This window comes from Eulemur rufifrons, chromosome 29 (genome assembly GCF_041146395.1).
Source record: "Eulemur rufifrons isolate Redbay chromosome 29, OSU_ERuf_1, whole genome shotgun sequence".
NCBI classification, from domain to species: domain Eukaryota; kingdom Metazoa; phylum Chordata; class Mammalia; order Primates; family Lemuridae; genus Eulemur; species Eulemur rufifrons.
The window spans coordinates 34,305,003-34,328,823 of NC_091011.1; the positions used below are offsets into that span (position 1 = coordinate 34,305,003).

Below are 23,821 nucleotides of genomic sequence, written 5' to 3' on the forward strand. Positions count from 1 at the left end.
ACAATGAGGATGAAGACCTTTATGATGACCCACTTCCACTTAATGAATAGTAAATATATTCTCTCTTCCTTATGATTTTTTAATAACATTTTCTTTTCTCTAGCTTATTTTATTGTAAGAATACAGTATGTAATAATACAACATATACAATATGTGTTAATTGACTGTTTATATTAATGGTAAGGCTTCCTGGTCAACAGTAGGCTATTAGTAGTTAAGTTTTCAGGGAGTCAAAAATTATACTTTAGATTTTAAACTGTACAGAAGTCAGCAACCCAAACCCTTGTGTTGTTCATGGGTCAACTGTACTTCAAAACTGTAAATATTATACACTTAAATTATATGCATAATCTGATTCATAGGACACTTTAAACATTACAGCACTGGAATTAAATATACAACAGTTCATAGAAACAAAATGTATTATCTGAAAAAAAGTCACCAGCTGACTCTGATACTTGAGAAGCATCTGTTATACTGTAACAGACATTTGTTAAAATCCTCTCCATCAGCGAGATATGCACCACCTTCCAAAGTGTGAGGATCTGACTGTGAACATTCGGTGGATATTAACATAGCAAACTGCCAAAATATTTCAACTATTTCCTCATTGAGAGATCTATGAAACAATCATACAATATAAATGAGAATTTAATCTAACAAATGATGGAATTTAGAGTGCAAAGACATCACAGCATTATCAAATAACCATATTCCAGATGATTCAAGTTTTATTCCCGCATGGATTTAACTATATCCATGTTTCCTAATATGGTACTTTTCTCCCTTATCCTTCTAAGCTCATATTTCCACTTCTCCCTACAAGCCAAACATTTCCTCTTTAACTAACATGCTTTGAATAGTTCAAGAGAGAAAATTCATGATGAAGAAATACTGGATTGTGATAAACTATAGTTTGTATTTTGTTACTATCATTTGCTTTTGGATAGAAAGATGACATGATAAAAGTCTTGCCAAGAAAAGCACATGCCCTTTTAATCCCTAATTGTTACTATAAATTCAATTTATTTTATAATATTTATCATCCCCTTTATTACTTTGGCAGGGAGAAATAAATTCCATCCCCACATTTACATAAGCATAAGAGAACAAAGCTATGACTTATAAACTTTTATACATTAGAAAGAGTTAAATAATGCAGTAGTTCTTAAATTTAAGAAAAACATTTCCAGTTTAGTTTAGTCTGGTGTGAATAAGTATTTACAAATAATTTCTAAATAATATATTAAGCATTCCTAAAGGGAGTTTCTCCTACATACTTTGGCATAAAAGATATGTTTTTCACTTCAAGACAATATGTTTTCATTTGTAAATGAATTGTTCTCCTTTTGACAGAATGAAGGTAGAGACTGAAATTAAAGAAAAAACTATGTTATATTTTAAATTCCTAGAAAACAAAGATTAGGTCTACATAGTTTGGTACATTCTGATAATACAGACAGATTATTATATTCCTGCCTACAAATAAAATTTTATTTTAGAATATTCAGTTTATTAAAAATGCAAATGTTTATTTATATATTTATGACTGTAGGTTGAGAAACCGGTGGTTACTGTCATTTTAGGAAATCTAAGAACCACCACTTTCAAGCTGAAAAAGTACTGAATAGTTCTATTCCAACTCTCAAGTGAAAACTGACTTTCACTCGTGTTAATCAACATTCTTCCTGTTATGTATAGGTACACATTCACTTATATGCAATTCCTCTATACTTTACATTAAAACTCTGCATTAATGGAACCAACAAGAGCAGTTAATTTGCTTTTTCAGTGGGAAATTAGTTGCATTTAGCTTTTCACATATACAAGGGTGGAATTCAAATTGTATTTTCAGTAGCAGAATGAAAATAACCAATTAGAGCAGTGATTCTTACAATTTTACAGACATTAAATCACCTGAAAGCCTTATTAAAACACAATTCTGGGCCCCAACCTCTAAAATTTCTGATTCAGTATGTCTAGGATGGGGCCCCTCAGTTTGCATTGCTAACAAGTTCCCAGGTGCTACTGAGGACCAGGTGCTACTCTTTGAGACTCAGTGACAGTGAACATCAAGATTTAAGAACTAAATTAACAAAGTTTCTGGACCTAATTCAATCCTCATACTTTCTAACATTATCATTTCCCTGCTTAAAGAGCATACTTACTAATATGCATGTCTTCAGGAAACAGTAACTCTAATAACAATTTACAAACAGAAGAACTGATGCACAAATTTAAGACTAAGACGTAGGGCAATAACAGAATTCTATATATATCCAAATATAGCAAGTAGCACACTGTATCTACAGTTTATATCCTCACTAAAGCAACTTGTCACTTTTCCTTGAGCAAAGTTTCTAGATTTGATTATGTGTCACTTGATAAAAGAAAAACAATATGTGGAAGGAAATTATTACATATTATACAAAAAGGCTGAAAAAGAATTTATTAGCAAATTTCCATCTCTAAATCAAAATGCCAAATTAATTCAACAAAAGGATATAAATACCAGGTGATATTAACACCAGGTCTCTAAAGGCCCCTGTGCATATTCAACAAAAACAACAAAAAAGGGTCTCCATTAAAACATTAAAATATCACTATTCTGTAAAAAATAACTTATATAACAATAACAATCTTAATTATAAAATTGACTTCACAGAGCTCTTATTTTCAGGATTCATCTACTACAAACCTAATATATCAGGGCAGGCAAGCATTATTATTGTCTGTGGAACTGTGAGGTTAAAGGTCGTACCCAAAGCCACAGATGAGTTCACTGAACTAGCATCCAAGTCTCCTGCCTGCCAGTGCTTTCACCACAAGACACAATCTCCCTCTACCATGCTGAGATAAAGAGATGGAATGTTGTCTCCATGATACAGAAATTAGACATGATCGAAAATAAAGCTGACAACAGAATATTCTGTAAAACAGACAATAAAAGGTATCCCCACATCATGTGGGAAAATTTCAGGCTAGAAAATACTGAAAGAATTGAGTATGGACAATTTATTAAGGTTCATTAAGTCGACCGATCCAATTTGACTGCCTGTCTCCCTCCTAACCTCCCACTGCTAACAACTGAATGGCTTTATAGCGTCTATGGACCATCAAGGACCAGAAATTATCTTCTCTAGTATTACTATTTCTCCATATAGACTTTAATTTCACTTCAGTTTACATTTACATGTACAATTTTCTCCTTCGTCCTCTAATTTAAGAAATTAACAACCAAATGAGACATCTTAAATGAACTTGTTATCACCTTAGCATAGTTTCATACTCCACAGATTTGCTTTCTTCCATCTCTGCCTATCCTTAAAACATTTTACCTTTGGTATTTTTCCTCTTATTCTACCTGTTCTCCTCCTGGAATAGTTTATTCACTTTCATGGCTTAAAATATTCCAAGATGGTTTCTTGATATTATAATGGTTCCAAAATCTAAATCTCCAGCTATAAGCAAATGCATGAGTCTGAGCTACTGATTAAAATTCATTGATCAAAAAGTCAAAAAGCTGTAAAAGCAGGATTTAAAAATAACAATTATTACTAAACAAAAACAAAAAAATGACTAGTGGTAACATAACTGTGTTTCTTTATAGACTCCAATTATTTAATATTATATGTGAACATATTTTCTAAAACAACATAACATAAACGTATACATTTCCATTAGCCAGATCACAAAGACTCAAAAATATCTAAAGATTTAACTACAAACATTTAAATGTCTGTATCTGAAAGTTTTTTAAAAAAAGAAAAATTGCTGGAAGTTGGTTAGTTTTAATATTAACTCGATGGTAGTCTCCCTGAAAGGAAAAAAAACGCTAAAGGCATAAATTTATGACTAATTAGACCTGCTTATGGTCAATCAAGGATTCTACAGCCATGTATTAATAGACACCCATTAAATCAGTAAATTTAAAAGAGAAAGGAAAGAAGCAAAATACATAATAAACGATACAATGAATTTAGGATATTTGTCATTGCTTTTTAAAATATTTGTCAAAGCAAACAAAAACACTCAAGAGATGAAAGTGTCCTATATAAAATTATATCATAAAACATTACATTTATTCAAATAATCTAATGAATCCTTTTTTGTGGAGGGGAGGAGACAGGGCTGTGGTGCAGTGGTCCAGTGATAGCTCACTACAGTCTCGAACTCCTGGCCTGAAGCAATCCTCCCGTCCAGGCCCTGGGATTACAGCAATGTGCCACCATGCCCAGCTGCTATGATCTAATGAATCTTACACTGCAAACTGGGATATCTGAGGAAAAGAGAGATAAAATTCCTGATCCAAAGAGGTTATATTATTAAATGTGAGAGCCAGGACTTGAATATTCAACTCAGTAAGAATGCTCTACTATATTTTTATTCATTCATGTTTAAATCTGTATGTATCAACTAAGTTTGTGTAATTCTAAAAAAAGAAAAAAAAAGAAAAAAAGATTAAATCTGTATGGATTTTATTATATAAAGTCCATAAATTAGAAGTTTAAAAGAATCACTAAATTTATATAGTTTTAGCTACGAAAATTATCATGAGTGTTAGAGTTACATGTTTTAGAATGTGAATTTGCAGAAAAAATAAACATAGATAAATCACAATCTAAGATGGATAATGCCATAGGTAAATGAAACTTAATGAGTACTTTTTTTGGTGGTTTCAAATGTGCTAAACTGTTAAGCAAACAAACCTACTTTGGACATTCCTAGAATTAAGAATTCACATTTGCTGTAATACTGTGATACTAAAACTTTGCTAAATTAGTTGACATACAGTAATTTAAAAATTATAGCAAAGCACATAAAATTATAGAATTCTCATGAATGACAAAGCAGACACACAAATCCATTAGACTTTATAAATATCACCCCTTCAAAGTGCTTTATTATTTAATTCATTTTTACTGCTTCTTCAAGCTTGTTCTTGGAATGGTTAAAAGAGTTACCCAAACAGGACAAATTGAGAGAAATGCACAGGCTGAAAATAAATACAATAGCTCTCTTTTGAAAACCTAATGAACTGAGAATGAACTATTAAAGCATCCGCAAAAGGAAGACCAAGAAAAAAACACTTGCAATTTCTAACTCAAAATAAAGTCAATAAAGATTCATGATAAACAATAAGATCAAATAAATGTTATAGTATAAACTATCATACTGTATTCTCACAGCATTTTTAGATCTAGTGAATTTAAAATGTTCTAATATGTAAATATTCTACACTTTATAGAATAGCAATCATTTTAAACATGTATAATGATTCAAGGTTCAGATTTTCCCCTAAATTATGTAGCTTTTAAAATAACCAGAAAACTATTCCCTGTAACAGCTGCAAACACAGGACTTTGGAATGAGAAACTCACATTTCCAAACTGAGTTCTGTCAGGTTTAACCGTAACCTAGTCAAAATCATCTTTTTCTTGTTTCTAAGTCTTTTTTTCCACAAATTAAATTTATACATCTCAACTATGCAGATGTCATAAGGAACAGCCCATGACTCAGATACAATGGAGAACGTAAAATATTTCATAAAGATATTTTAAATGGTGCAATATTTAGTATAAATATTTTATTGAATTAATAAATACTACATGACATATAACCTCTATTGTCTCACAGAAAGAGAACATTTTTCTGCCTTTTTCACCTCATTAGATATTTGTGTCTAAACTGAAAACATAGATTAGTCATTCCTAAATTTTTAATTGTGGGGGTTACTGTCAAAAAGTAGAACACGATACTTATATGATAATGAGCATTTCAGGAAATCTAATTCAAAGTTTTTTTTAATATATGCTGAAATTTCTCTTACTAAGAATAAAACATTTCACACTGATTAGACTAGTCAACAAGCCCAGTGTTCACTGTTTAACAACTTCAAGACACAATATAGGAGGGCACAATCCTTTCCCTTAACATCAACCAATTTCAAAGATTAGGTTATAACCACCCAAATCCCAGTCTCTACTAATAAACTACTATTGATCAGAGTCGTTAAGTTATTCAAAAATTTTTAAATACTTTCCATCTCAGAGATAATGTGACATTTGAGTTTAATATTCCAATAGTGTCAAAGAAATTGCTTCAAACCTTACTATAACTGAAAAATGACTAAGGTCTGTTCAAGTTCTTTAAAACTATAGTTTATAATGTTTTTACTAATTAGAAATGGATAAATATTAATGTTGTACTTAAAATTTATAGTGTTGCTTTTCAGACAGTAATAGCAGTATAGTCATGGTTTCAAAGTTTATGAAGATCCATCCAAGTTGGATTATTTAAACTTGCAATAAATAGATGTATTTTCTTGGAAAAATATCTATTGTTACAGTAAAACTTGAGTTTCCTTTCTAACAAGATTGTATGATTACTCGTTTATATTGTTCTTTCCGCAGGAATTTACACACCCCCTGTTTGCATCCTGTTATTCACTTTGAGCTTCCCTTCCCTTTGCTATACCGTTTCCCTAATAGTGGGAGAGAGGGTCTAACTGCACACAAAAAACCCTAATCACTGTCAGCATGCTTCAAGTCTCTTCATTTGCATTTAGCATTTGTTCAATTCATTAGAGTTACCCTTAAAATTTTGTTTTCTGTGTGCTATGAAAAGTTGCATTGCCTTCCCAGACCACTAGTGATCTGGAGAAGATTTGGGGATTTTTTAAAATCAGTTATTTCCATCTTATGTTCCTATATTGAACCACCTAAGAAACTGCTTAGGCTGTACACACACCACTAAAACCCAAGCAAACACATTTATAATCTTCTTAAAATTTTGCATGTTTGGATTTTTCTTTCTGATGGCAAAGAAAATAATTTTTTTAACTAGTTCAGGGAGTAATCAAGGCCAGGCTAGTCACTACGTCAGACTCATTAATATGCATCTTAAAATACTGATTTCCTGGGTTTTACACAGAACCTATTGAATCAGCATACCCTACAATGTACATTTTAATAAGCTTTCCAGGTAATTCTTATGCACACTGAAATTTGAAAACCAGTAAAGGATCTAAAATTAAGCATATGATGAAGGTAATGATACAAATAAGTAATAAGATCCTACTGTCAAATATCCTGAACCAGAATAAAAAATAAACACACTCATTAATGAAAAGCTAATACTTTTTTTTTAACAAGTAAGAAATCCATGATAAGCCCTATGAAACCATGACATTCTTTATAGACTTTGAAATCTCCTTTACTTAAGGCACTGAACAGGACACATGTTTAATCATGTATGCATATCTGTGTGCATATATGTAACACATATATGATGTACATATTAAATATATAAAATGTGGTGTGTGTATGCATCTGCCTAAAGGGTAATTATGTTAGTACTTAAATGGCACACTGGCTATGCTATGCAGGTTCAGCTCTGTTCCACTACCTTGAAACAGTATAGGGACAACCTATACTTTTTTCTCTTTTTAATGTTATAATTTGATTTCCCATTACAAAGAAGCAGGAAATAGAAAGGTAAAGTGACTCAAGTCTATCTTTACCAGAGTCAAGGGAAAATGCCTCTCTGGCTTCTAGACTGTAAATTCTCAAGGGTGGAGACCACATCTTATATGTCACAGAACCTGCCACCACAAAGTCAAGCAGTAAGCACAGCATGTGAACAAATGCTAAGGATCAGGGCAGCATTCAATGAAGCTGGGAGTGGGCCCGAAGTTACCATCTACAGCAGTGGCTCCCAAACTTCAACATGCATCTAGTCCTGCCACTAGGGGTCTCACCACCCTAGATTCTAGGTGGGGTTCAAGGATTAGCATTTCTAACAAGTTCCCAAGTGATGATCCTTGTCTGGAGACTATACTTTTAAGAACCAGAGATCTAGGAAAATGTCCTCAGCGCTTTCCTATACAACAGTTCCCATAAAAAAGAAAAATTGAGATGTGGTCAAGAAAAACAATATAAGGAATCTGTAAACCTGGGTTCTAGTTTCAACTATATCACACAATGTATGGTTGATAAACACTCACAGACATACCACTAAATATTGTGTAACTCATCTCCAAGATGAAGAGTACCGTATAGATAAAACTGAAAACTCAAAAGTCTTTTAATAAAGATCAGAGAAAATTTAAGTGTCGAATATGAAACTTTTAAATATATATTCTTTCCTGAAGTCACTACCCTTAAATCAGTGTATTAAATCAGATCACAACTGCTAAACTACATAGCTTCTGTCCAAAAGAAAGAACATAAAGGCAAGCAAGCAAATAAATAAACAGATGCTCAGTCTAGGCACATCAAACATGTAAACACAGACCCAAAGGGAAATTAACTGTTTTGCAAGATTCTAAACAGAAATTACAAATTCAAGTATCTGTAAATGTGCTGTCTAGGTACTTCCTAGTATCTAGCTAGACCAGCAGGATCAGCAGCATCTGAAAGCTTGTTAGAAATGCAAAATTTCTGGCTACATTTAAAGCTACTGAATAAAAATCTGTATCTTAACAAGATCCCTATGTAATCTGCAAGCAAATTAAAGCCTGAGAAGCACTGACATAGACCACTGAGATTTCATCATTAATTTCTTTACAACAATTAGTAAAATGACATTTTAAAAAGACCATTTCCTTGAACAATCCATTTATAAACAGATAAAAGAGAAATCAAGAAATGATTTTACATAAAACACTATTTTCAAACAAAAATTTCTATTTAAAGTAAAATATGATGATGAAATAGTCTATGACTAAAATGGAACAAATATCATCCAGCAACCTAGCTTAAAATCCCAATCTTATAGCTGAGAAAACTGAGGTACAAGGATGCTACCTGGTTTGGTTAAAGTCACAGTTTATCAGTGGCGCAATGGAGAATGAAATTTAATTCTATTCACTCCTATAATGGAGTGCTCTTTCCAGTGGGGGGAAAAAATAATTATTGATATTTTTCTGCAGTAAATATACAATATAAAAGATTAGAGGTATACATAATTTTGAAAGGATAAATGAAATGGAATATCTATAAAAACATAGAAAATCTATCAGTAATACATCACAGTGTTAATATGTGTTTTCTTTTTATAAAAAAAGAAAGATGTTAAAAAACTGAATTGGAAGGAGAAGGGGAACAGGAATTGACACACTCAATTTGAGCATAACTTCTAAATGTATGATTTTCACAGAATGGTATCATATATCACTTAAATGGCTGCATTTGTTTGATGAAGGAAACTGGCAAATTGATTTTAGGACCTATAAAGTTGGCTTTGCCACTTGTTTTACTAAATACCAATAAAAAAAACTGTTTTTCATGTATAGCTAATTTTTATAGTTATTAACACAGAAACAGACCATAAGTATTTTGAAAGTTATTGTAGAAGAATTAAACTCTTCTGTCTTACCATCAAAGAAGCTCTTGGCTCTCAGGTAACTGACACTGAGCCTGAGAACTGAAAGTTTGTCCAGCTTATTAATAATGTCTTGTGGAAAAGGCAGCAGGCTAGCCAAACGGTCCAACTCTGTATTAAGGCGGTCTCTATGTCGCTTAGAAGGATTTGACTTGACTCCTTCAGCCGGGATTGGCTTTACTCTAAAAGCAAACAAAATACCATAAAAATCCTTTAAAATATATAAAGCAAAAATTTCTATTGCATTATAACATCTCCTTGAATATTTCTAATATAACAAACTTTTAAGATCTACTTCAAGTTTACATAAATCTTTCTAAAATCTGTAATCTCTTAATTAAGAAAAACAAGGGTTAAAATCCTTCATAATGTTTTATTAAAAAGGAAAATGCTAAAGACATCTTATGAAAATGGCTTACTTTTATTTCATTCATTTGTAGTATAGTGATTCCCAATAAACATATCAAGGATTCCCCTATCCCTCCCAAACACAGTTAGCCATTGTTAGGGCAAAAAATTAAAGAGATAGCTGCAATAAATTATATGAAAATCATGCTTCCTTTGCTATCTTGCACAAGCAGCATCTAAGCATCATTTATGTTGTAGACAAATAGGAACAACCCTAACTGAAAAGTTTATTTTCATCATCTTCAGCTTTCTATATTTACATACTTTCACCCCATTACCGATGACTTCCTAAGACCCTTCCGGCACCTGCAAATGATCCTCCAGCAATCCAACGTAGTCCTCAAATATTAAAAAAGGAACAAATTTGACTTTCGTTATTTATATTTGTTGTTGACAATTATTAGAGGCCAACTGTGATTAATGGCGACTTTTGCTTTCATGACTAGGCAGTAACTCTGTTTATTAGCTTTCATAGTCTTTGTCTCAATTAGAAAGTTCAAGGAAACCCCAACAATTTAGCATAATTTTCATCTGAGAGAAATGACATTTATGGGTAGAAGAGGAACATGAGTTCATAAATGAGAAATTAGACAACTTCACACAAAGGCCTTAGCCAGGATTTCACAGAAGAAATTAATCACTTAAAAGTGAATTTAATGATCATCAGATACCCATGCTGAATTGGAAAACCAAACAAAGTAATGTTTAGACTATGCCTCTATACCTTTCCGTTAGTCAAAAAAAAAAAAATTATCCAGAGTTTTCTTACAACAAAGACATTTTTGACAATTCAAATGGAATTATATTGTCTTATGAAGTAGAAATTGGCCTGGGTATAGTTCTATTAGTTTGATTCAATAAAAAAATTTTCCAGAAAATTTATGTTTTCAATGATAAATGTGGAGAAGTAATATTTTATGCATAAAAATGATCAAAGTATGAAATTTTAACATGCTGTTTATACTGTTCCTAGCAAGTAATTTCTTCAGCACTTGTCTATTTCTCTCTATCACAGTTATTTCTACAAAATAGGGTGATAAATTGGTTAAATGGGGTGTGTGTGTGTGTGTGTGTGTAAAAAGTCCCTAGATACTGTCTCAGACGATTTGTTACAATTGCATATATAATTGAAATTGGTGACTGTTTCCTTATTCTCCCCTAATCATATTGCATTTGTAATCAAATTCAAGTCACAGCTAATTACTTCATTTCTCCAATTAGTCAAGTGAATTCCAATTTTTACCTATAATGTTTCTCTACCTCATTATATAAATCTCTACTGGTTAATTAATAACATGTTAACAAATATTTGTTTGCACCTATCATGTCCTGGACAGCCCAGGAAAACACTCCTGTACTAAATATTCAAAAAGCATTATGGGAGCTAAGCAGAACAGGAGCAACTGTTTGAAAAAAGATTTTAGAGAAAAGATAGCATCTGAGATGGATCCTGACAGATGAATAGGATTTCATGAAGATGCATAACTGGGGAATGCTAAACTGTGACAAGTACCCTGTCTGAAGTGTGAAGCACAGAGCAAAAGAGAACAGAAAAGGAAACACAGTTAGGGCCACATTTAATTTCAACAACTATTGAACACCTACCATGTGGTAGGTGGGGAACACTGAGAGGTTAACAAAACGTACAAAAAAATTCTTTCTCATGGAGTTTACATTCCAGTTGGAGGATAGAGAAATAAACAAATAGCTTTTTGGGCTAGTAAGTGCTAAGAAGGAAAATAAAGCAACGTAAGGAACCAAGGAGTGACGGAAGTGCTGGTTTTGATAGCCAGGGAAGGTCTCTGATGTGATGTTTCAGCACAGACATGGATAAAATGAGGGAATGAGCCATGTGGGTGTCTGATGAAAAAGTGTTCTAGATAGAGGAAACAGCAAGTTTCCTCAAAGTAATGGCAGAAAATTGGACTTTGGTATCTGGGAGCCATCTTAAGAATTGAGCTGGGACTTACAAGATAGCCTTTGTTTTACCAAGCTGCTTTGGTGACAGAGAATATAGAAAGCAGGGCAGGGCTCACTGAAGTTAGGATTTCTGTCATTGAGGAACTTCTTTCTAAAATATAAATCTGACTATGTCACGAATCTGATTAAAATCCTCCAGTAGCTCTGGACTGTCCATGTTCCTCAGTGCAGCACACATTACCTTTCTGGCCTCTATCTGCCCCTCTGCCTTCCTTTCCTCTAGCCAAAGTCATCCTCGTTATACACCTCGGAGCTAAGAATAAGAACTTAACAGCTATCAACATGTACTTTGGGGCCAGGCCTGGTGGCTCACGCCTGTAATCCTAGCACTCTGGGAGGCCGAGGTGGGTGGATCGTTTGAGCTCAGGAGTTCGAGACCAGCCTGAGCAAGAGCGAGACCCCATCTCTACTAAAAAAAATAGAAAGAAATTATATGGACAGCTAAAAATATATATAGGAAAAATTAGCCGGGCATGGTGGTGCATGCCTGTAGTCCCAGCTACTTGGGAGGCTGAGGCAGGAGGATCGCTTGAGCCCAGGAGTTTGAGGTTGCTGTGAGCTAGGCTGACGCCACGGCACTCACTCTAGCCTGGGCAACAGAGTGAGACTCAGTCTCAAAAAAAAAAAAAAAAAAAAAAAAAAAAAAAACATGTACTTTGGTGCTTTCATATGACCTCCTTGTTCTGTTCCACCCCCTTCAGGTCCCTGCTCAAGTAGACCACTTTTATGAAGTCTTCTCTCACCTACCTCACAATAGATTAGCTACTCTGCTCCATGACTTCTGTCTCTCATACAGATGTTTTATACACCCATTCCATTAAGGAATATTCTATACAAATAACTTCAGATAAATTGCAAATGTGTATACAATCCAGTCCTGTACTCCTAGTAGCTTTCCAGTAATGATTATGAAACACTGGAGAGAAGAGAGTAACACAAACATTAAAGCAAGACAAGCTGATATGACACAGGGGGAACAATAACTTAAAGGTATCCCTCCATGCGGTATGGCTGCCTATGTTGTGCTGGTTCTTGTAGTAGTCAACCCTGCACTAGATTATGAGATTGCATCTTTACACAATGTGAAATTGTCCACATCTCTAATGTATTACTGTGTACCTTATGAACTACTTAGCATGAGATCAAATTTCCATTAGACAAGTGTTAAGTAACCTAATTGCATATACTTGTTTGCCTGTGACTCTTATTACTATCATTTTTGTATCCTTAGTGCCCAGCATAGTACTTAACTCTCAATTAATGTTTGCTAACCAAAAGTGTTCAGGAAAGAAATGATCAGAACCTGACCAAGGCAGGGATAGCAAAGATAGTAAGAAGGGCGGGCCTGAAGAGAAATTTAAGCCAGACTCAAATGTCCCCTGAACTAAACTGACTTGGTGTAGGAAGTAGGGGAGAGGAAAACATTTAGTGAGGAGGGATTGCAAATGACTGTGTGATTCGTAGCTTAGAAAAACTATATTTCCTTATGAGAGGTGTGCCAAACAAGGAGAAGAGTGGCTTGAACAGACCTCAGCGATACCAACTATAGGCACAGGGCTGAGGAAGAGGCACAGGGCTGAGGAAGAGGCATAGGGCTGAGGAAGAGGCGCAGGCAAAGACAACAGAGGAGAAATCATAAGACACACAGGAAAAGAAACAGGGTAAAATATTTGGGAGGTCACAGAAGAAGGGCAAAAGTACAGAGAAATTAAGTAAAGTCAGGGCTGAGAAGTACCCACTGGACTCAGCAATTCAAATGTCCTAGGTTTGAAGCTTTTAAAGTGTCAGATTGTTAAAGCCAAAGAAATGCATTTGACCCACTTTTTCACTGATTTTGTAAGACATATTCAGACTTATTTTGTGAAAATATTTTACATATATCCAAATATATTGAAGATGTACAGAATAATTAAAAATAAGGAGTAATCCTATATTAACTATACTTGACTTGGGTTATGCTAGTGTTTTTACTTTTATATTGTCTTTAAAACTACATGAAAGGACACTGACAAGCATTATTTTAAAAAAGGCTATGCTTGAAACATAAATAAACATCGCTGTAAGATTGGATTTGGGAGCTCTGGAGATCAGAAATCTCCTGAATTAGACCGTAAGATGTTGGTTAGCAAAGGAGCAATTTATTATTTTTTTTAAACCTTAACCTCAAGAATCCTGTCCCAACCTGTTAATCAAAATTGTTGTGTAACCCAGGCTCTAGCTGACTGCATGCCACCCTTCTGTTTTAGAAACCCTGCACACTGTAACTACTGGTGGTAACAGGCCCAATAGTGTGTCCAATGCCAGTTTGAATGCTATCTTTAAGGCCTTTCTAACATCCTCTTCTAAAATGTCTGTTAGGCATCCAGTGTTTAAAGCAAAGTTGAAAAAATTAACAACCTAGTTTAATCATAAATTAATATAACTTTGTTTTATGTACTATTTATCATAAAACCTCAAAATGATGTGCAAAGATACAGTTTCAGTAATCGTCCAAGATTAAAGTGACACTTTCTAACAAGAGATTACCTCTCACAGTACTGAGTTTGCTCTATCGGCTCTTTTCTTGGGATGATTTAATCAACGCCCGCTGCTTCAGTGTAGTTACCAATGACTTGTTTATCTCTTTTCTAGTCCCTGCACCAGAATGCCCTCTCGTCCATATTTCCCAGAACTTGGGCACCCCATTCTTGCCATCTGCTATAGTGCCACTCTCCATCCAACAGCCAGGAAATTTGAAGTATTCCTCAATAAAATCCCCCTACCATTCTAACTATATCCAAGAAAGCCCAACTCTTAACCTTATTCATTCTTCATTTCTTTCCCCCAGCTTCAGTGCATACTTATCTCCGAATATGAATTTCAAATATTGACAATCATAAACTATGTGCACAATGGAATATTACAGAGGTGATGTATAGTATAAACAGAGTCAAACTTCATTGTTAGTCTGAATACAGCTGGATATTTTAGTTCCCTATATGAGGCAAAAAACATCTCAAACACTTCTGAGCATTCTAGCTACAAGCCACTTTTAATGAGTCAGAATTATTCTGCCACTCTTCTGCTACTGCTCTACAGCTATGATAGGTTCTTCTCTTTCCCTCTGTCCACTATACATAAGAAGAGATGATGAGGTATAAATAACATAATTTCTAGCACAAAACACTAGCAGTGAAAACCAGGAAAATGAAATATGCCCGAGAAATCACTATGATTTCCACTGGCCTGAATCATTACCAGTGTTCTGCTTTCCCCCTTCTTCTATGCAAATATACTTTTTTTTTTTTTGTATTTCCTCTTGAACCCACATTAAAATGTATCTGCTATACCTGAATCACTAAAACATTACAGAAAAATTTTAGGTGGTAGTCAATTACTAAATCAGTAAATCTCAAGTACCTACTATGTGCATGGTGCGAGGAAGCTCCGGTATCTTCCAAGACAAATAGAAGATAGTCCTATCCATAAAGACTTCATTTTTCCTACTAAGAGGAAATACATTCTATAACATGACAAAATCAAGCATAATGTATTGCTCAATAACACAGGTAACACAAAAGAGATTCTCAAGAGTTTATGGAGATGTGGCATGTAAATAAGGTCTTAAAGACAGGCAAGATACTTCTGGTTTCAAGATGGCAGAATATATAGCTTTCCGCAACTACCCTCTAGTCCAGTAAATTACACCAAAACAAGAAAATCAAGGGACAAAAACACAAACCCTGTCTCCAATGAATGTATGAGACATGTAAACCCAGATGCAAATTAATTATGAAGATGGAAAATAGGTAGAAAAATCAATAATAGCATAGAACAGGATGGAAAATGTAATCATAGTATATTACTTAGTTTAGCAGTAAACAATACCTAGTCAAAAATAATGAATTATCTAAAGTGGATTTAATCCAAAATCAGGATAAAATTGTATTAGAGGGCTGGAGAAAGGTGAAAAAGGTTAAGCAGAGCTCAAAGAGTGCAAAAATCCTCATCTACCACAATAAGACAATAAAAGATAATACCTTACATGCCATACTTAAGATGCACCACGTATGTGCTGTTGACTTTTTAAATATGCATGCATTATTTAATAGGAATATATTTTTAAACAATGTTTTAATCAAAAAAAGCAAAAAGAACAAACTAAAAAAACAACTGAAAAATATAATACAAAACAAATGAGTATGTGAAGGACACCTCAAATCAAAAAGCTGCAAATACACATACTCCTACTACCACACACAACCATAATTCCAACATATAAATTCAATTACCTACCTCACCTTTTTTTGCCTATGAAGTTGACAATATTTTTTTTTTTTTTGAGACAGAGTGTCGCTTTGTTGCCCTGGCTAGAGTGAGTGCCATGGCGTCAGTCTAGCTCACAGCAACCTCAAACTCCTGGGCTTAAGCAATCCTATTGCCTCAGCCTCCCGAGTAGCTGGGACTACAGGCATGCGCCACCATGCCCAGCTAATTTTTTCTATATATATTTTAGTTGGCCAGACAATTTCTTTGTATTTTTAGTAGAGACGGGGTCTCGCTCTTGCTCAGGCTGGTCTCGAACTCCTGACCTCGAGCGATCCACCCGCCTTGGCCTCCCAGAGTGCTAGGATTACAGGCGTGAGCCACCGCGCCGGGCTGAAGTTGACAATATTTTTTAAGCAAAAATGCAAGGATACAGGTACATCCACAGACTGATGATGGAAATGTAATTAGCAATTTTTTTGTAGAGTAATTTGACATTATTCTCAGAGTGTAATATTTGGCTCAACTTTAAAAGTGTACATATTTTTCTAACCCAAAATTCCACTTACAGGAATTTTACCTAAGGAAATAATTTGCATAAAAATTTACAAGTCCTAAGGGTATTCTCTGAAATACTAGTTAAAATATCGAATGGTAGGAAATAACAAAATTTTTCCCCAAAAGAAAATAGTTAAATAAATTATAGAATATTAACACAACAGAGTACAATGCAGCCATTAAAACAATGTTTCAAAGGGGGGAAGGTAGGTAGCGAATCAGTAAGATAGGAGAAAAGGCTCTAAGATGAAAAGACATGAATGTTAAATATGGTGATGAGCAAGGACAAATCATGTATGGGAAACGGCAGATAATTTATTTCAGTCACAACACTATTTGAGGAGAAACAGTGGACAATAGGAGATCCCTAGGATATGGCAGTACCATATGCATCACTGAATTTATTCACCCAGACAGTACTATCAGTAAGAAGATAAGCTTTGGAGTCAAAAGACCTGGGCTCCAATAGCCAAACTCCGCTTTTTTATTTACTACCTGAGCAATTTTGAATCTGAACCTCAGTTCCCTATCTATAAAACTTAAACAATATTACTTTTCCTTAGTACTACTATAAAAATGAAGTATGTATGCAAAGCACTACATATGCAGAACACTCCTATGAGAGTAAGTGCTCATAAACAGTTTTTTGTTGCAAAAAAATCAATCTTAAAGAAGTGCTGAAGTAGAAAGGTTCTGTTGTTAAAGATTTGCATGGTATTTATTTCTAAGTAACTGTCTCAATTAAATACATGAATAAGCACGTACTATCCAAGTTTATTCACCAGTGAAGTAGCACATTTCAACTGTATCTGTAATTGAGAACATAATCATATACTGCCTCTTACTGTTTCATAGGAGAATTGATTGTTCTGTGATAATGTAAGGTAAAATTATTTAAAGAACAGAATGTGTTTGTTTCAATTATATCTTTAGCAGTCTTCACAGTTATAAAATGCTTTTTGTTTTATAGTTTTAGTTGTGAGAGTGGTAGCGTAGGTGCTAACTGCCCTGCTTTATTAATCAAGAAACTTGCCCAGATCCACGACAGAATGGAAAGCAGATCTCATTTCTAAGTTTAGATCCAGTGCTCTCAATTTATACCTGTTTCCTCTTTTTGCCATTTAATGTTACCTATAACTAAATATTTTCACTCACTCCATTTGTTCAAATGTTCAAGAGTGTCCACAGCCACTAAGCGTAAGCTATCTAAATAAAGTTACTTGAGAGAAAAATGATGATGGAGAAATAATTATATAAATGAAAAGACCTATTCTTTTATTTTAGATGCTATTTAGAAAATGGCATCACACATTTATATAAAATATTTAATAAGTACTATATAACATAATCAATGAAATTCAGTTAAGTAGGTACTATAAAAATGAGGTTCATGATGTTTAAACAGAATGAACAACAACTTAATAAGAAAAAAACAATGATTTTATATTATTAATATGATTACTATGTTAATAAAGTGAAAGCTTGCATCAGTATGCATTTTAACAAAGCATTAGTTTAGGCTCAGAAGTTATATCGAATTCTGACATTTCATGACGTCGGGCTTGATCACCACCACTACTGCTGGTATCATTTTCTAGTGATGTCCTTTACGTAACAGCTATTATTTGCTGACGTTCAGTACTAACTTTCTACAAATACAGTAAATTGAAATACAAAACTTTTCCATATTAATAAAACTTTGAAAATACAAAAATATATCCAAAGTTAGTATCACTGGAGAAAAATAGATTCTTCTTAACTTTTATTGTGGGCTTTTCAACTATCTTCCCAAATTAAAATAACTAAACAAACAGAAACGCTTTCATCTCCAAAGAGAATAAAATAAAAAGAACAGGATTTAAAGAGAAAATATTTGTTCTTTTTTTGAGCAGGATTAGTAACTATGGAGCAACATGCCAAGCGAAGTTATAGATTTTATTCTGAAGGTTATCTTTGAAATTTTCTTCTTGAAGATAGGAACATGGATGGACACAGGTTGCTTCAGATTCTTTAATTTCCTAACTTTAATTACTCCAAAGGGAAAGGAAACATATACTGAGAGTGTGCTATGTACAAGATAACTTTACTGGGGTTAGGTTTAATACACTTAAAATGTATTTCCTCTTGATAAAGATAATTTTCAACGTGAGACATGCCACTAGGGGGAGTTTATTTTGCTTAATAAATTCAATTGAAGATTGGCTGAAAGAGCTTCAGGTTACAATTATGTCACCTATTTTATTCCAAAATTTTATGGAATTGTATATTTAAATGGCCATCTTTTTTTAACAGTCCTGTAATTATGCTACAGTATATTTTCTCTGTAAGTAAAATTAAATGACTCATTTAAGGGGTCAAAGTTAAGTATCTCTGGATAATATTTTCAGTTCTAAACAAGATGTATTTCTCCCAGTGTTGGCATATTTTAGGTCTCATTAGTTACAAACTGGAAGTTTGATCTAAAAAACTCACATTAAAGTTTAGTGGCCTCATTCCTAAAATAAACTTTGATTAGCTGCATTAGAAAGTTAACCATTTTCATTCAGGTAAAAATAATTTACATCAACACTCTCACTTGATAACATAAATACCAGCACTAGGCTTTACTTATAGAACAAGTTGGTGACATTTAAGGCATTTGTATGATTAGTAGCAAGGCATGGTGCTCAGCAAAAATCTGATAAACATCTATGTTAACTAAATAAAATGCAGATGAATGAGGAAGATACTTTTGTTATTACAAGAAATTATGAAATACAAATATATTAAAGTCTAAGGAACTACATTAAAATATGAAGATAAAAACAAAAATGAAGATAATATAAGTTACATCTTATACAAATAAAAGAAAAATGTAGTATGTTAAAGGGGAAGACCTTTCATAACATATTAACTAGAAGCCAAAATGTTAAACTTTATAACGAATACAAACTTACAGCATTTATTTTTGTTTACAAACCCATCTAGGTTTGTAACACCCTAACTGAAACCCAGTATTTTAAAAACACATCAAGGAGATCTTCAAGTTTTCTTACCATACATAAAACCCATAATACTCATATTATGCAAAGTGTATTACTATATTAATAAATACACAGAACAGGCATTTGGGAAGCCTCCCAATTTTAACCATCAAGGACAAAATAAAATTATATAAACATGCTTTAATATAAGAAACTATTCTACAAAATGAAAACTATTGTAAGACAAAGTCGCAAACTGCCAAGACAGAAAATTGCTGACTTAATGATTTCCTGTAAGACATACTATACCTTAAAACTTCCAAATTTTAATGATGGTCTATATACAGATGAACATCTCCTGTTAATGCCAATTCATAAGTCTATGAGAACTGAAATTCTTAAACTCCAGAATAATGAAACTTTTAAATCAATAATTGGTTTTAAGTATTTCTTAAGCTGTTATTTTTTCAGTTTGCATTAGTGATGGTTAAGTCTTAAGCAAAATGCACACTTCTGATTTGCTCTGAGCAGACGTTTAAGCGTTCCTAAAATTGTTCATGAAAATGTGAAAAATGTAGGTGAAGTAAAGTAACTCAGAGATAAAAATCAGTAACAAACACATGAATACAGCCAACTTACAAAAGGAAATCTGCCTCAAGCATGGATTTGTTTTCTGAAAAATTATTCTATTTGCCATCTCACACAAAAATCCCACCAAAACAAACCAAAAAAATAAAAAAATACAAGTTCGTACTCACTCTATTAGAACTGACAAAACTTTGAAGTAAAGGGGAAAGAATTACAGGTAGATGCTAAGATGAAAATTTCTCTCTCAAATACAGTTCTAAATCTTTTACTTTACAGTTCCTAAAGCCACCCCAAAAGCGATAAGAAAGCTTCCCAAAAAGGTGTCTAAACAAATCCTCCTCCTTATCCTGTCCACTACACCCACTCCTACCTTCTACCATCTCTATCCACTTTACCGATATGGTCACGACGAACGCTACAAAATTACTACCTGATAAGTAATTAAGATAGCGCAACAGTAAGTAGTTGTTATGAACCACAAAATGCCTTTAGAGACACTCAGCCCCTTCCTTCAAGACGGCACGTGTCTAGCCCTTTAAAACATCTCGCTCTACCAAACTCTATACAAAAAATGAGAATTAAGCCTGTCCCATAAACTAACTCATGTGGATATTAAAAGTGGAAGGAGATTTCAAAGCGGGTTTATGCTAACTAATCCACCAGGACCACAAGGCAGATCAGAACTGTCAACAAATTAGGACCAAAGAAGAAAGAACAGAGTGCATATGAGAGAGGGTGCGGGTGCGCTGGTGACTGAGGGACAATTTTTAAAGTGCAATAATTGAGAACGGGAAAATCCAAGTCCTCAGTCTCTCCACCAGCCTCCAAATCTCGATTCCATGGGCTGTGTAGGGAACGGACCTAATCCCCCCGGATCGCGGGGATTTGGGGGCGGGGTGGGGCAGCCTCCAGCCCCCGCGTGCCTGAGCGCCCAGCCCCCGCGCTGAGGACGCGCTCCGGACACTCACGTTTTCTGCACCGGCTTCCGCCGCTTGCGACTGGCGTAGGTGATGTTGGCGCTGCTGCTGTTCATGGTGCCCAGCCGGCGGCGGCAGCTACTCCCCGAGGGCGGGCGCCGAGGTCCCCAGGACCCGGTGGCGGCTGGGACGACGGCGGCGGGAGCGCCGGTTCCACGAAGCCGCGCCCGCTCCACCTGCGTCCTCTCCCGGTGGTGGTGAGGGCGCCACGCACCCTGCGCCTCGGCTCCCGCAGCCCGCGCCGGTCCAGGTGAACCGCCCGGCCCTGGCGCCGTGGGGGGGTGGGGGCGGCGAGGGGTGGAGACCCGCAGGCTCGGCGGCGCAGGTGCCGTCTACACCGGCGGAGGCGGCGCGCCAATGCCCGCAGGTGAGGCTGCGCGGGCGGAGGAGGAGCCTGGGCCGTCTGTTTAGAATCCTGGCCTGGGTCGCGCACGCTGGCGCCGCGCCCCGTGACCGTCGCCGCGGCCCCTTGGGTGACGGAGGCGCCGCCGCGCTGCTCCCGGGGCTTCCCCAATCCTGGGTGCTTCCCGCCCGTGGAGTTCGGGAACCAGCTACTAGTCCCGGCTGCCCGCAGCTTCCGTTTGGCTACACGGCTGTCCCTGGTCTGAGCCGGCGGTCCTGGACAAGCTCTCAGGACCGAGCGTCGAGAGGACTCCCCGGACGCTGTCTCCTGCCGCCGCGCGCACCGGCTGAATAGCAGAAGCGCCCCCGACCCCTCACCGGCCCCGCCCCTCCCAGATCCCGCGTAGCCCCGCCCCGTCCTGCTTGCCCCGCCCCTCTGGATTCCATTCCATCTTCCTTGTGGGCCCCACCCTCATCCCGGCACGTGATGACGTAGGACGTAACGACGCCCTCCGGTAGCCATCTTCGTGAGGTCTAGGGGAGTGTTCTGTGGACCTGTTTCCAGTCTGGAAGGAGGTGTGACAACAAATTACTCACAGGCAAACTCGTGGCTAGACTGTATCAAGTATATCAAGATATGCCACATAACTTTACTTCACCTATTTGAGGGAGAGTGGGTCAGCAAACTTTTGGCTAAGAATTACAGTGAGCTGGCAGATAACCAATAGGACTGAATATTTTCCTAGTTGGGAAAGCTTCAGAAGGCCAGATTTGAGTTGGAACTTGAAGGCTAGCAGTTTTCTTGGCCTTTTTTTTTGGTCTCTACAGTAGACAGAATAACGGTACTCTTGTGTCATGGAAAACAATGTGCAGAAATGTTGGGAGTAATTAACTGTTGAATACTGTTGAGAGATTCAAATTGGATGAAAACTGAAAATGTCATTTTTTGTCTTCTCAACATGAGGTCATAGATGACTTCAGTGAATGCTATGTTGATGGGGTGGTGGGCCTGCAAATCACAATAAAGTAGGTATAGTGTTGAGTTGGAGATGAAGAAATGGCATCTGCAAGCAGACAATTCTTTTTAAAAGTTTGTGAATGGGAGAGACATCAGATGGTAGGTAGTGGGAGTGAAAGCCATCTTTCAGTTTAAGGGTTAAATTAGAGTTTTTAAAATTTTGTTTTGGTTTAGTTTTTTATTGGGTGATGCTTAGCAGTTAGGTGGAGGAGGGAGGGAGAGAGAGACTGTGTAAAAACAAACAAAGAGCAATAGAGGAATGATAGATATTAAAGTTAGTAAAAGCAGGAGGGAATGAATGCCAAAAGGTAAATGGGAGATTAGGACTATAGTTGATTAGATAATAGCTGAAACAGCTCTTCTAATGCTTTGCTATTCAAAGTGGTCCACAGCTTCTTATGGGATTTATAGGAAATGCAGAATCTTTGGGTGTCCTTACTGAGTCAGAATCTGAATTTAACAAGAACTTCCTGGTAATTCAAATGTACGTAGAGTTTGAGGGGGCAGTTCTCTATAATAGCTGAGGGAAAGGAGGACTGAGGGCTGTTTATGAATTAGAAATTCCAGGGGCACAGAGTCAACCATCTCTATTTTACCTTCTCTTTCATTTCTTTGTCTCTGTAAGAACACTCATAGCCATTCTATCTAAAATATGTTAAGTGTAAAAGAATAATTTCCTCCTAGCATAGAAACTCTAAGGGTAAAAACTTCATTATCAAAACATAATTTATTGATTCTGTATCTTATAAGCTACTCTTCAGAAAAGGGATGTACCAAATGTACTAATGAGCCAATCTTAGTTTAGTGATTTTTTAAAAATGTCTACCCATTTTAAGGTTGTGAGCTATTTGGTACAATCATTCTCTAACTTATTTTGTCCTACTTTCATACCCTTATTTTCTGTGTTTGCCTTTAGGATTATTTTCGTTTTCCAGAAATCATATTATGCTATTTTATGTGACATAGTCTTACTTGAGTAATGGATCTTTATACAGCCAAGATTGCAATAGAATACCAATAAAATTTCCAGAATTCATTTTATTTTAATAGTGACAACATGAACTTCCCTTAGTATTTTTGCTTAGTAAGTCAATAAAACCAGCCTGTGTAGTATAATGCCATTTACCAAAAAAACAAACAAAAAAACCCCCAAAAAACTGCCTCTCTCCATTGTCTAGAGACTATTATTTTCTACTTCTTGTATTACCACTGTAGAACATGGTTCTCAAAGTGTGGTTTGTGGTCATCTGCTAAGATTTTAAAATTTTCTGTGAGCAATTTTTTTGTAGTATCATAATTTTTTTCTTATAACAATTAATTTGGCTATAACTTCATGAACATTTGGCTTATCCAAAGAA

The 23,821-nt window shown here is 35.5% G+C and overlaps 1 protein-coding gene across 1 annotated transcript in view; it reads right to left on the bottom strand.

Annotated features, from left to right (window-relative positions):
• Nucleotides 1-21,776, bottom strand: part of AHR (aryl hydrocarbon receptor) — a 47,864-nt gene extending 26,088 nt beyond the window's left edge. The window contains exons 1-2 of the mRNA XM_069461941.1: nucleotides 21,095-21,776; nucleotides 9,379-9,566 (exon numbers count right to left, since the gene is read on the bottom strand). Coding sequence (XP_069318042.1) covers nucleotides 9,379-9,566; nucleotides 21,095-21,159 — 253 coding nt within the window. The 5' untranslated portion in view covers nucleotides 21,160-21,776. The remainder of the gene's footprint in view (nucleotides 1-9,378; nucleotides 9,567-21,094) is intronic.
• Nucleotides 21,777-23,821: the final 2,045 nt, after the last annotated feature.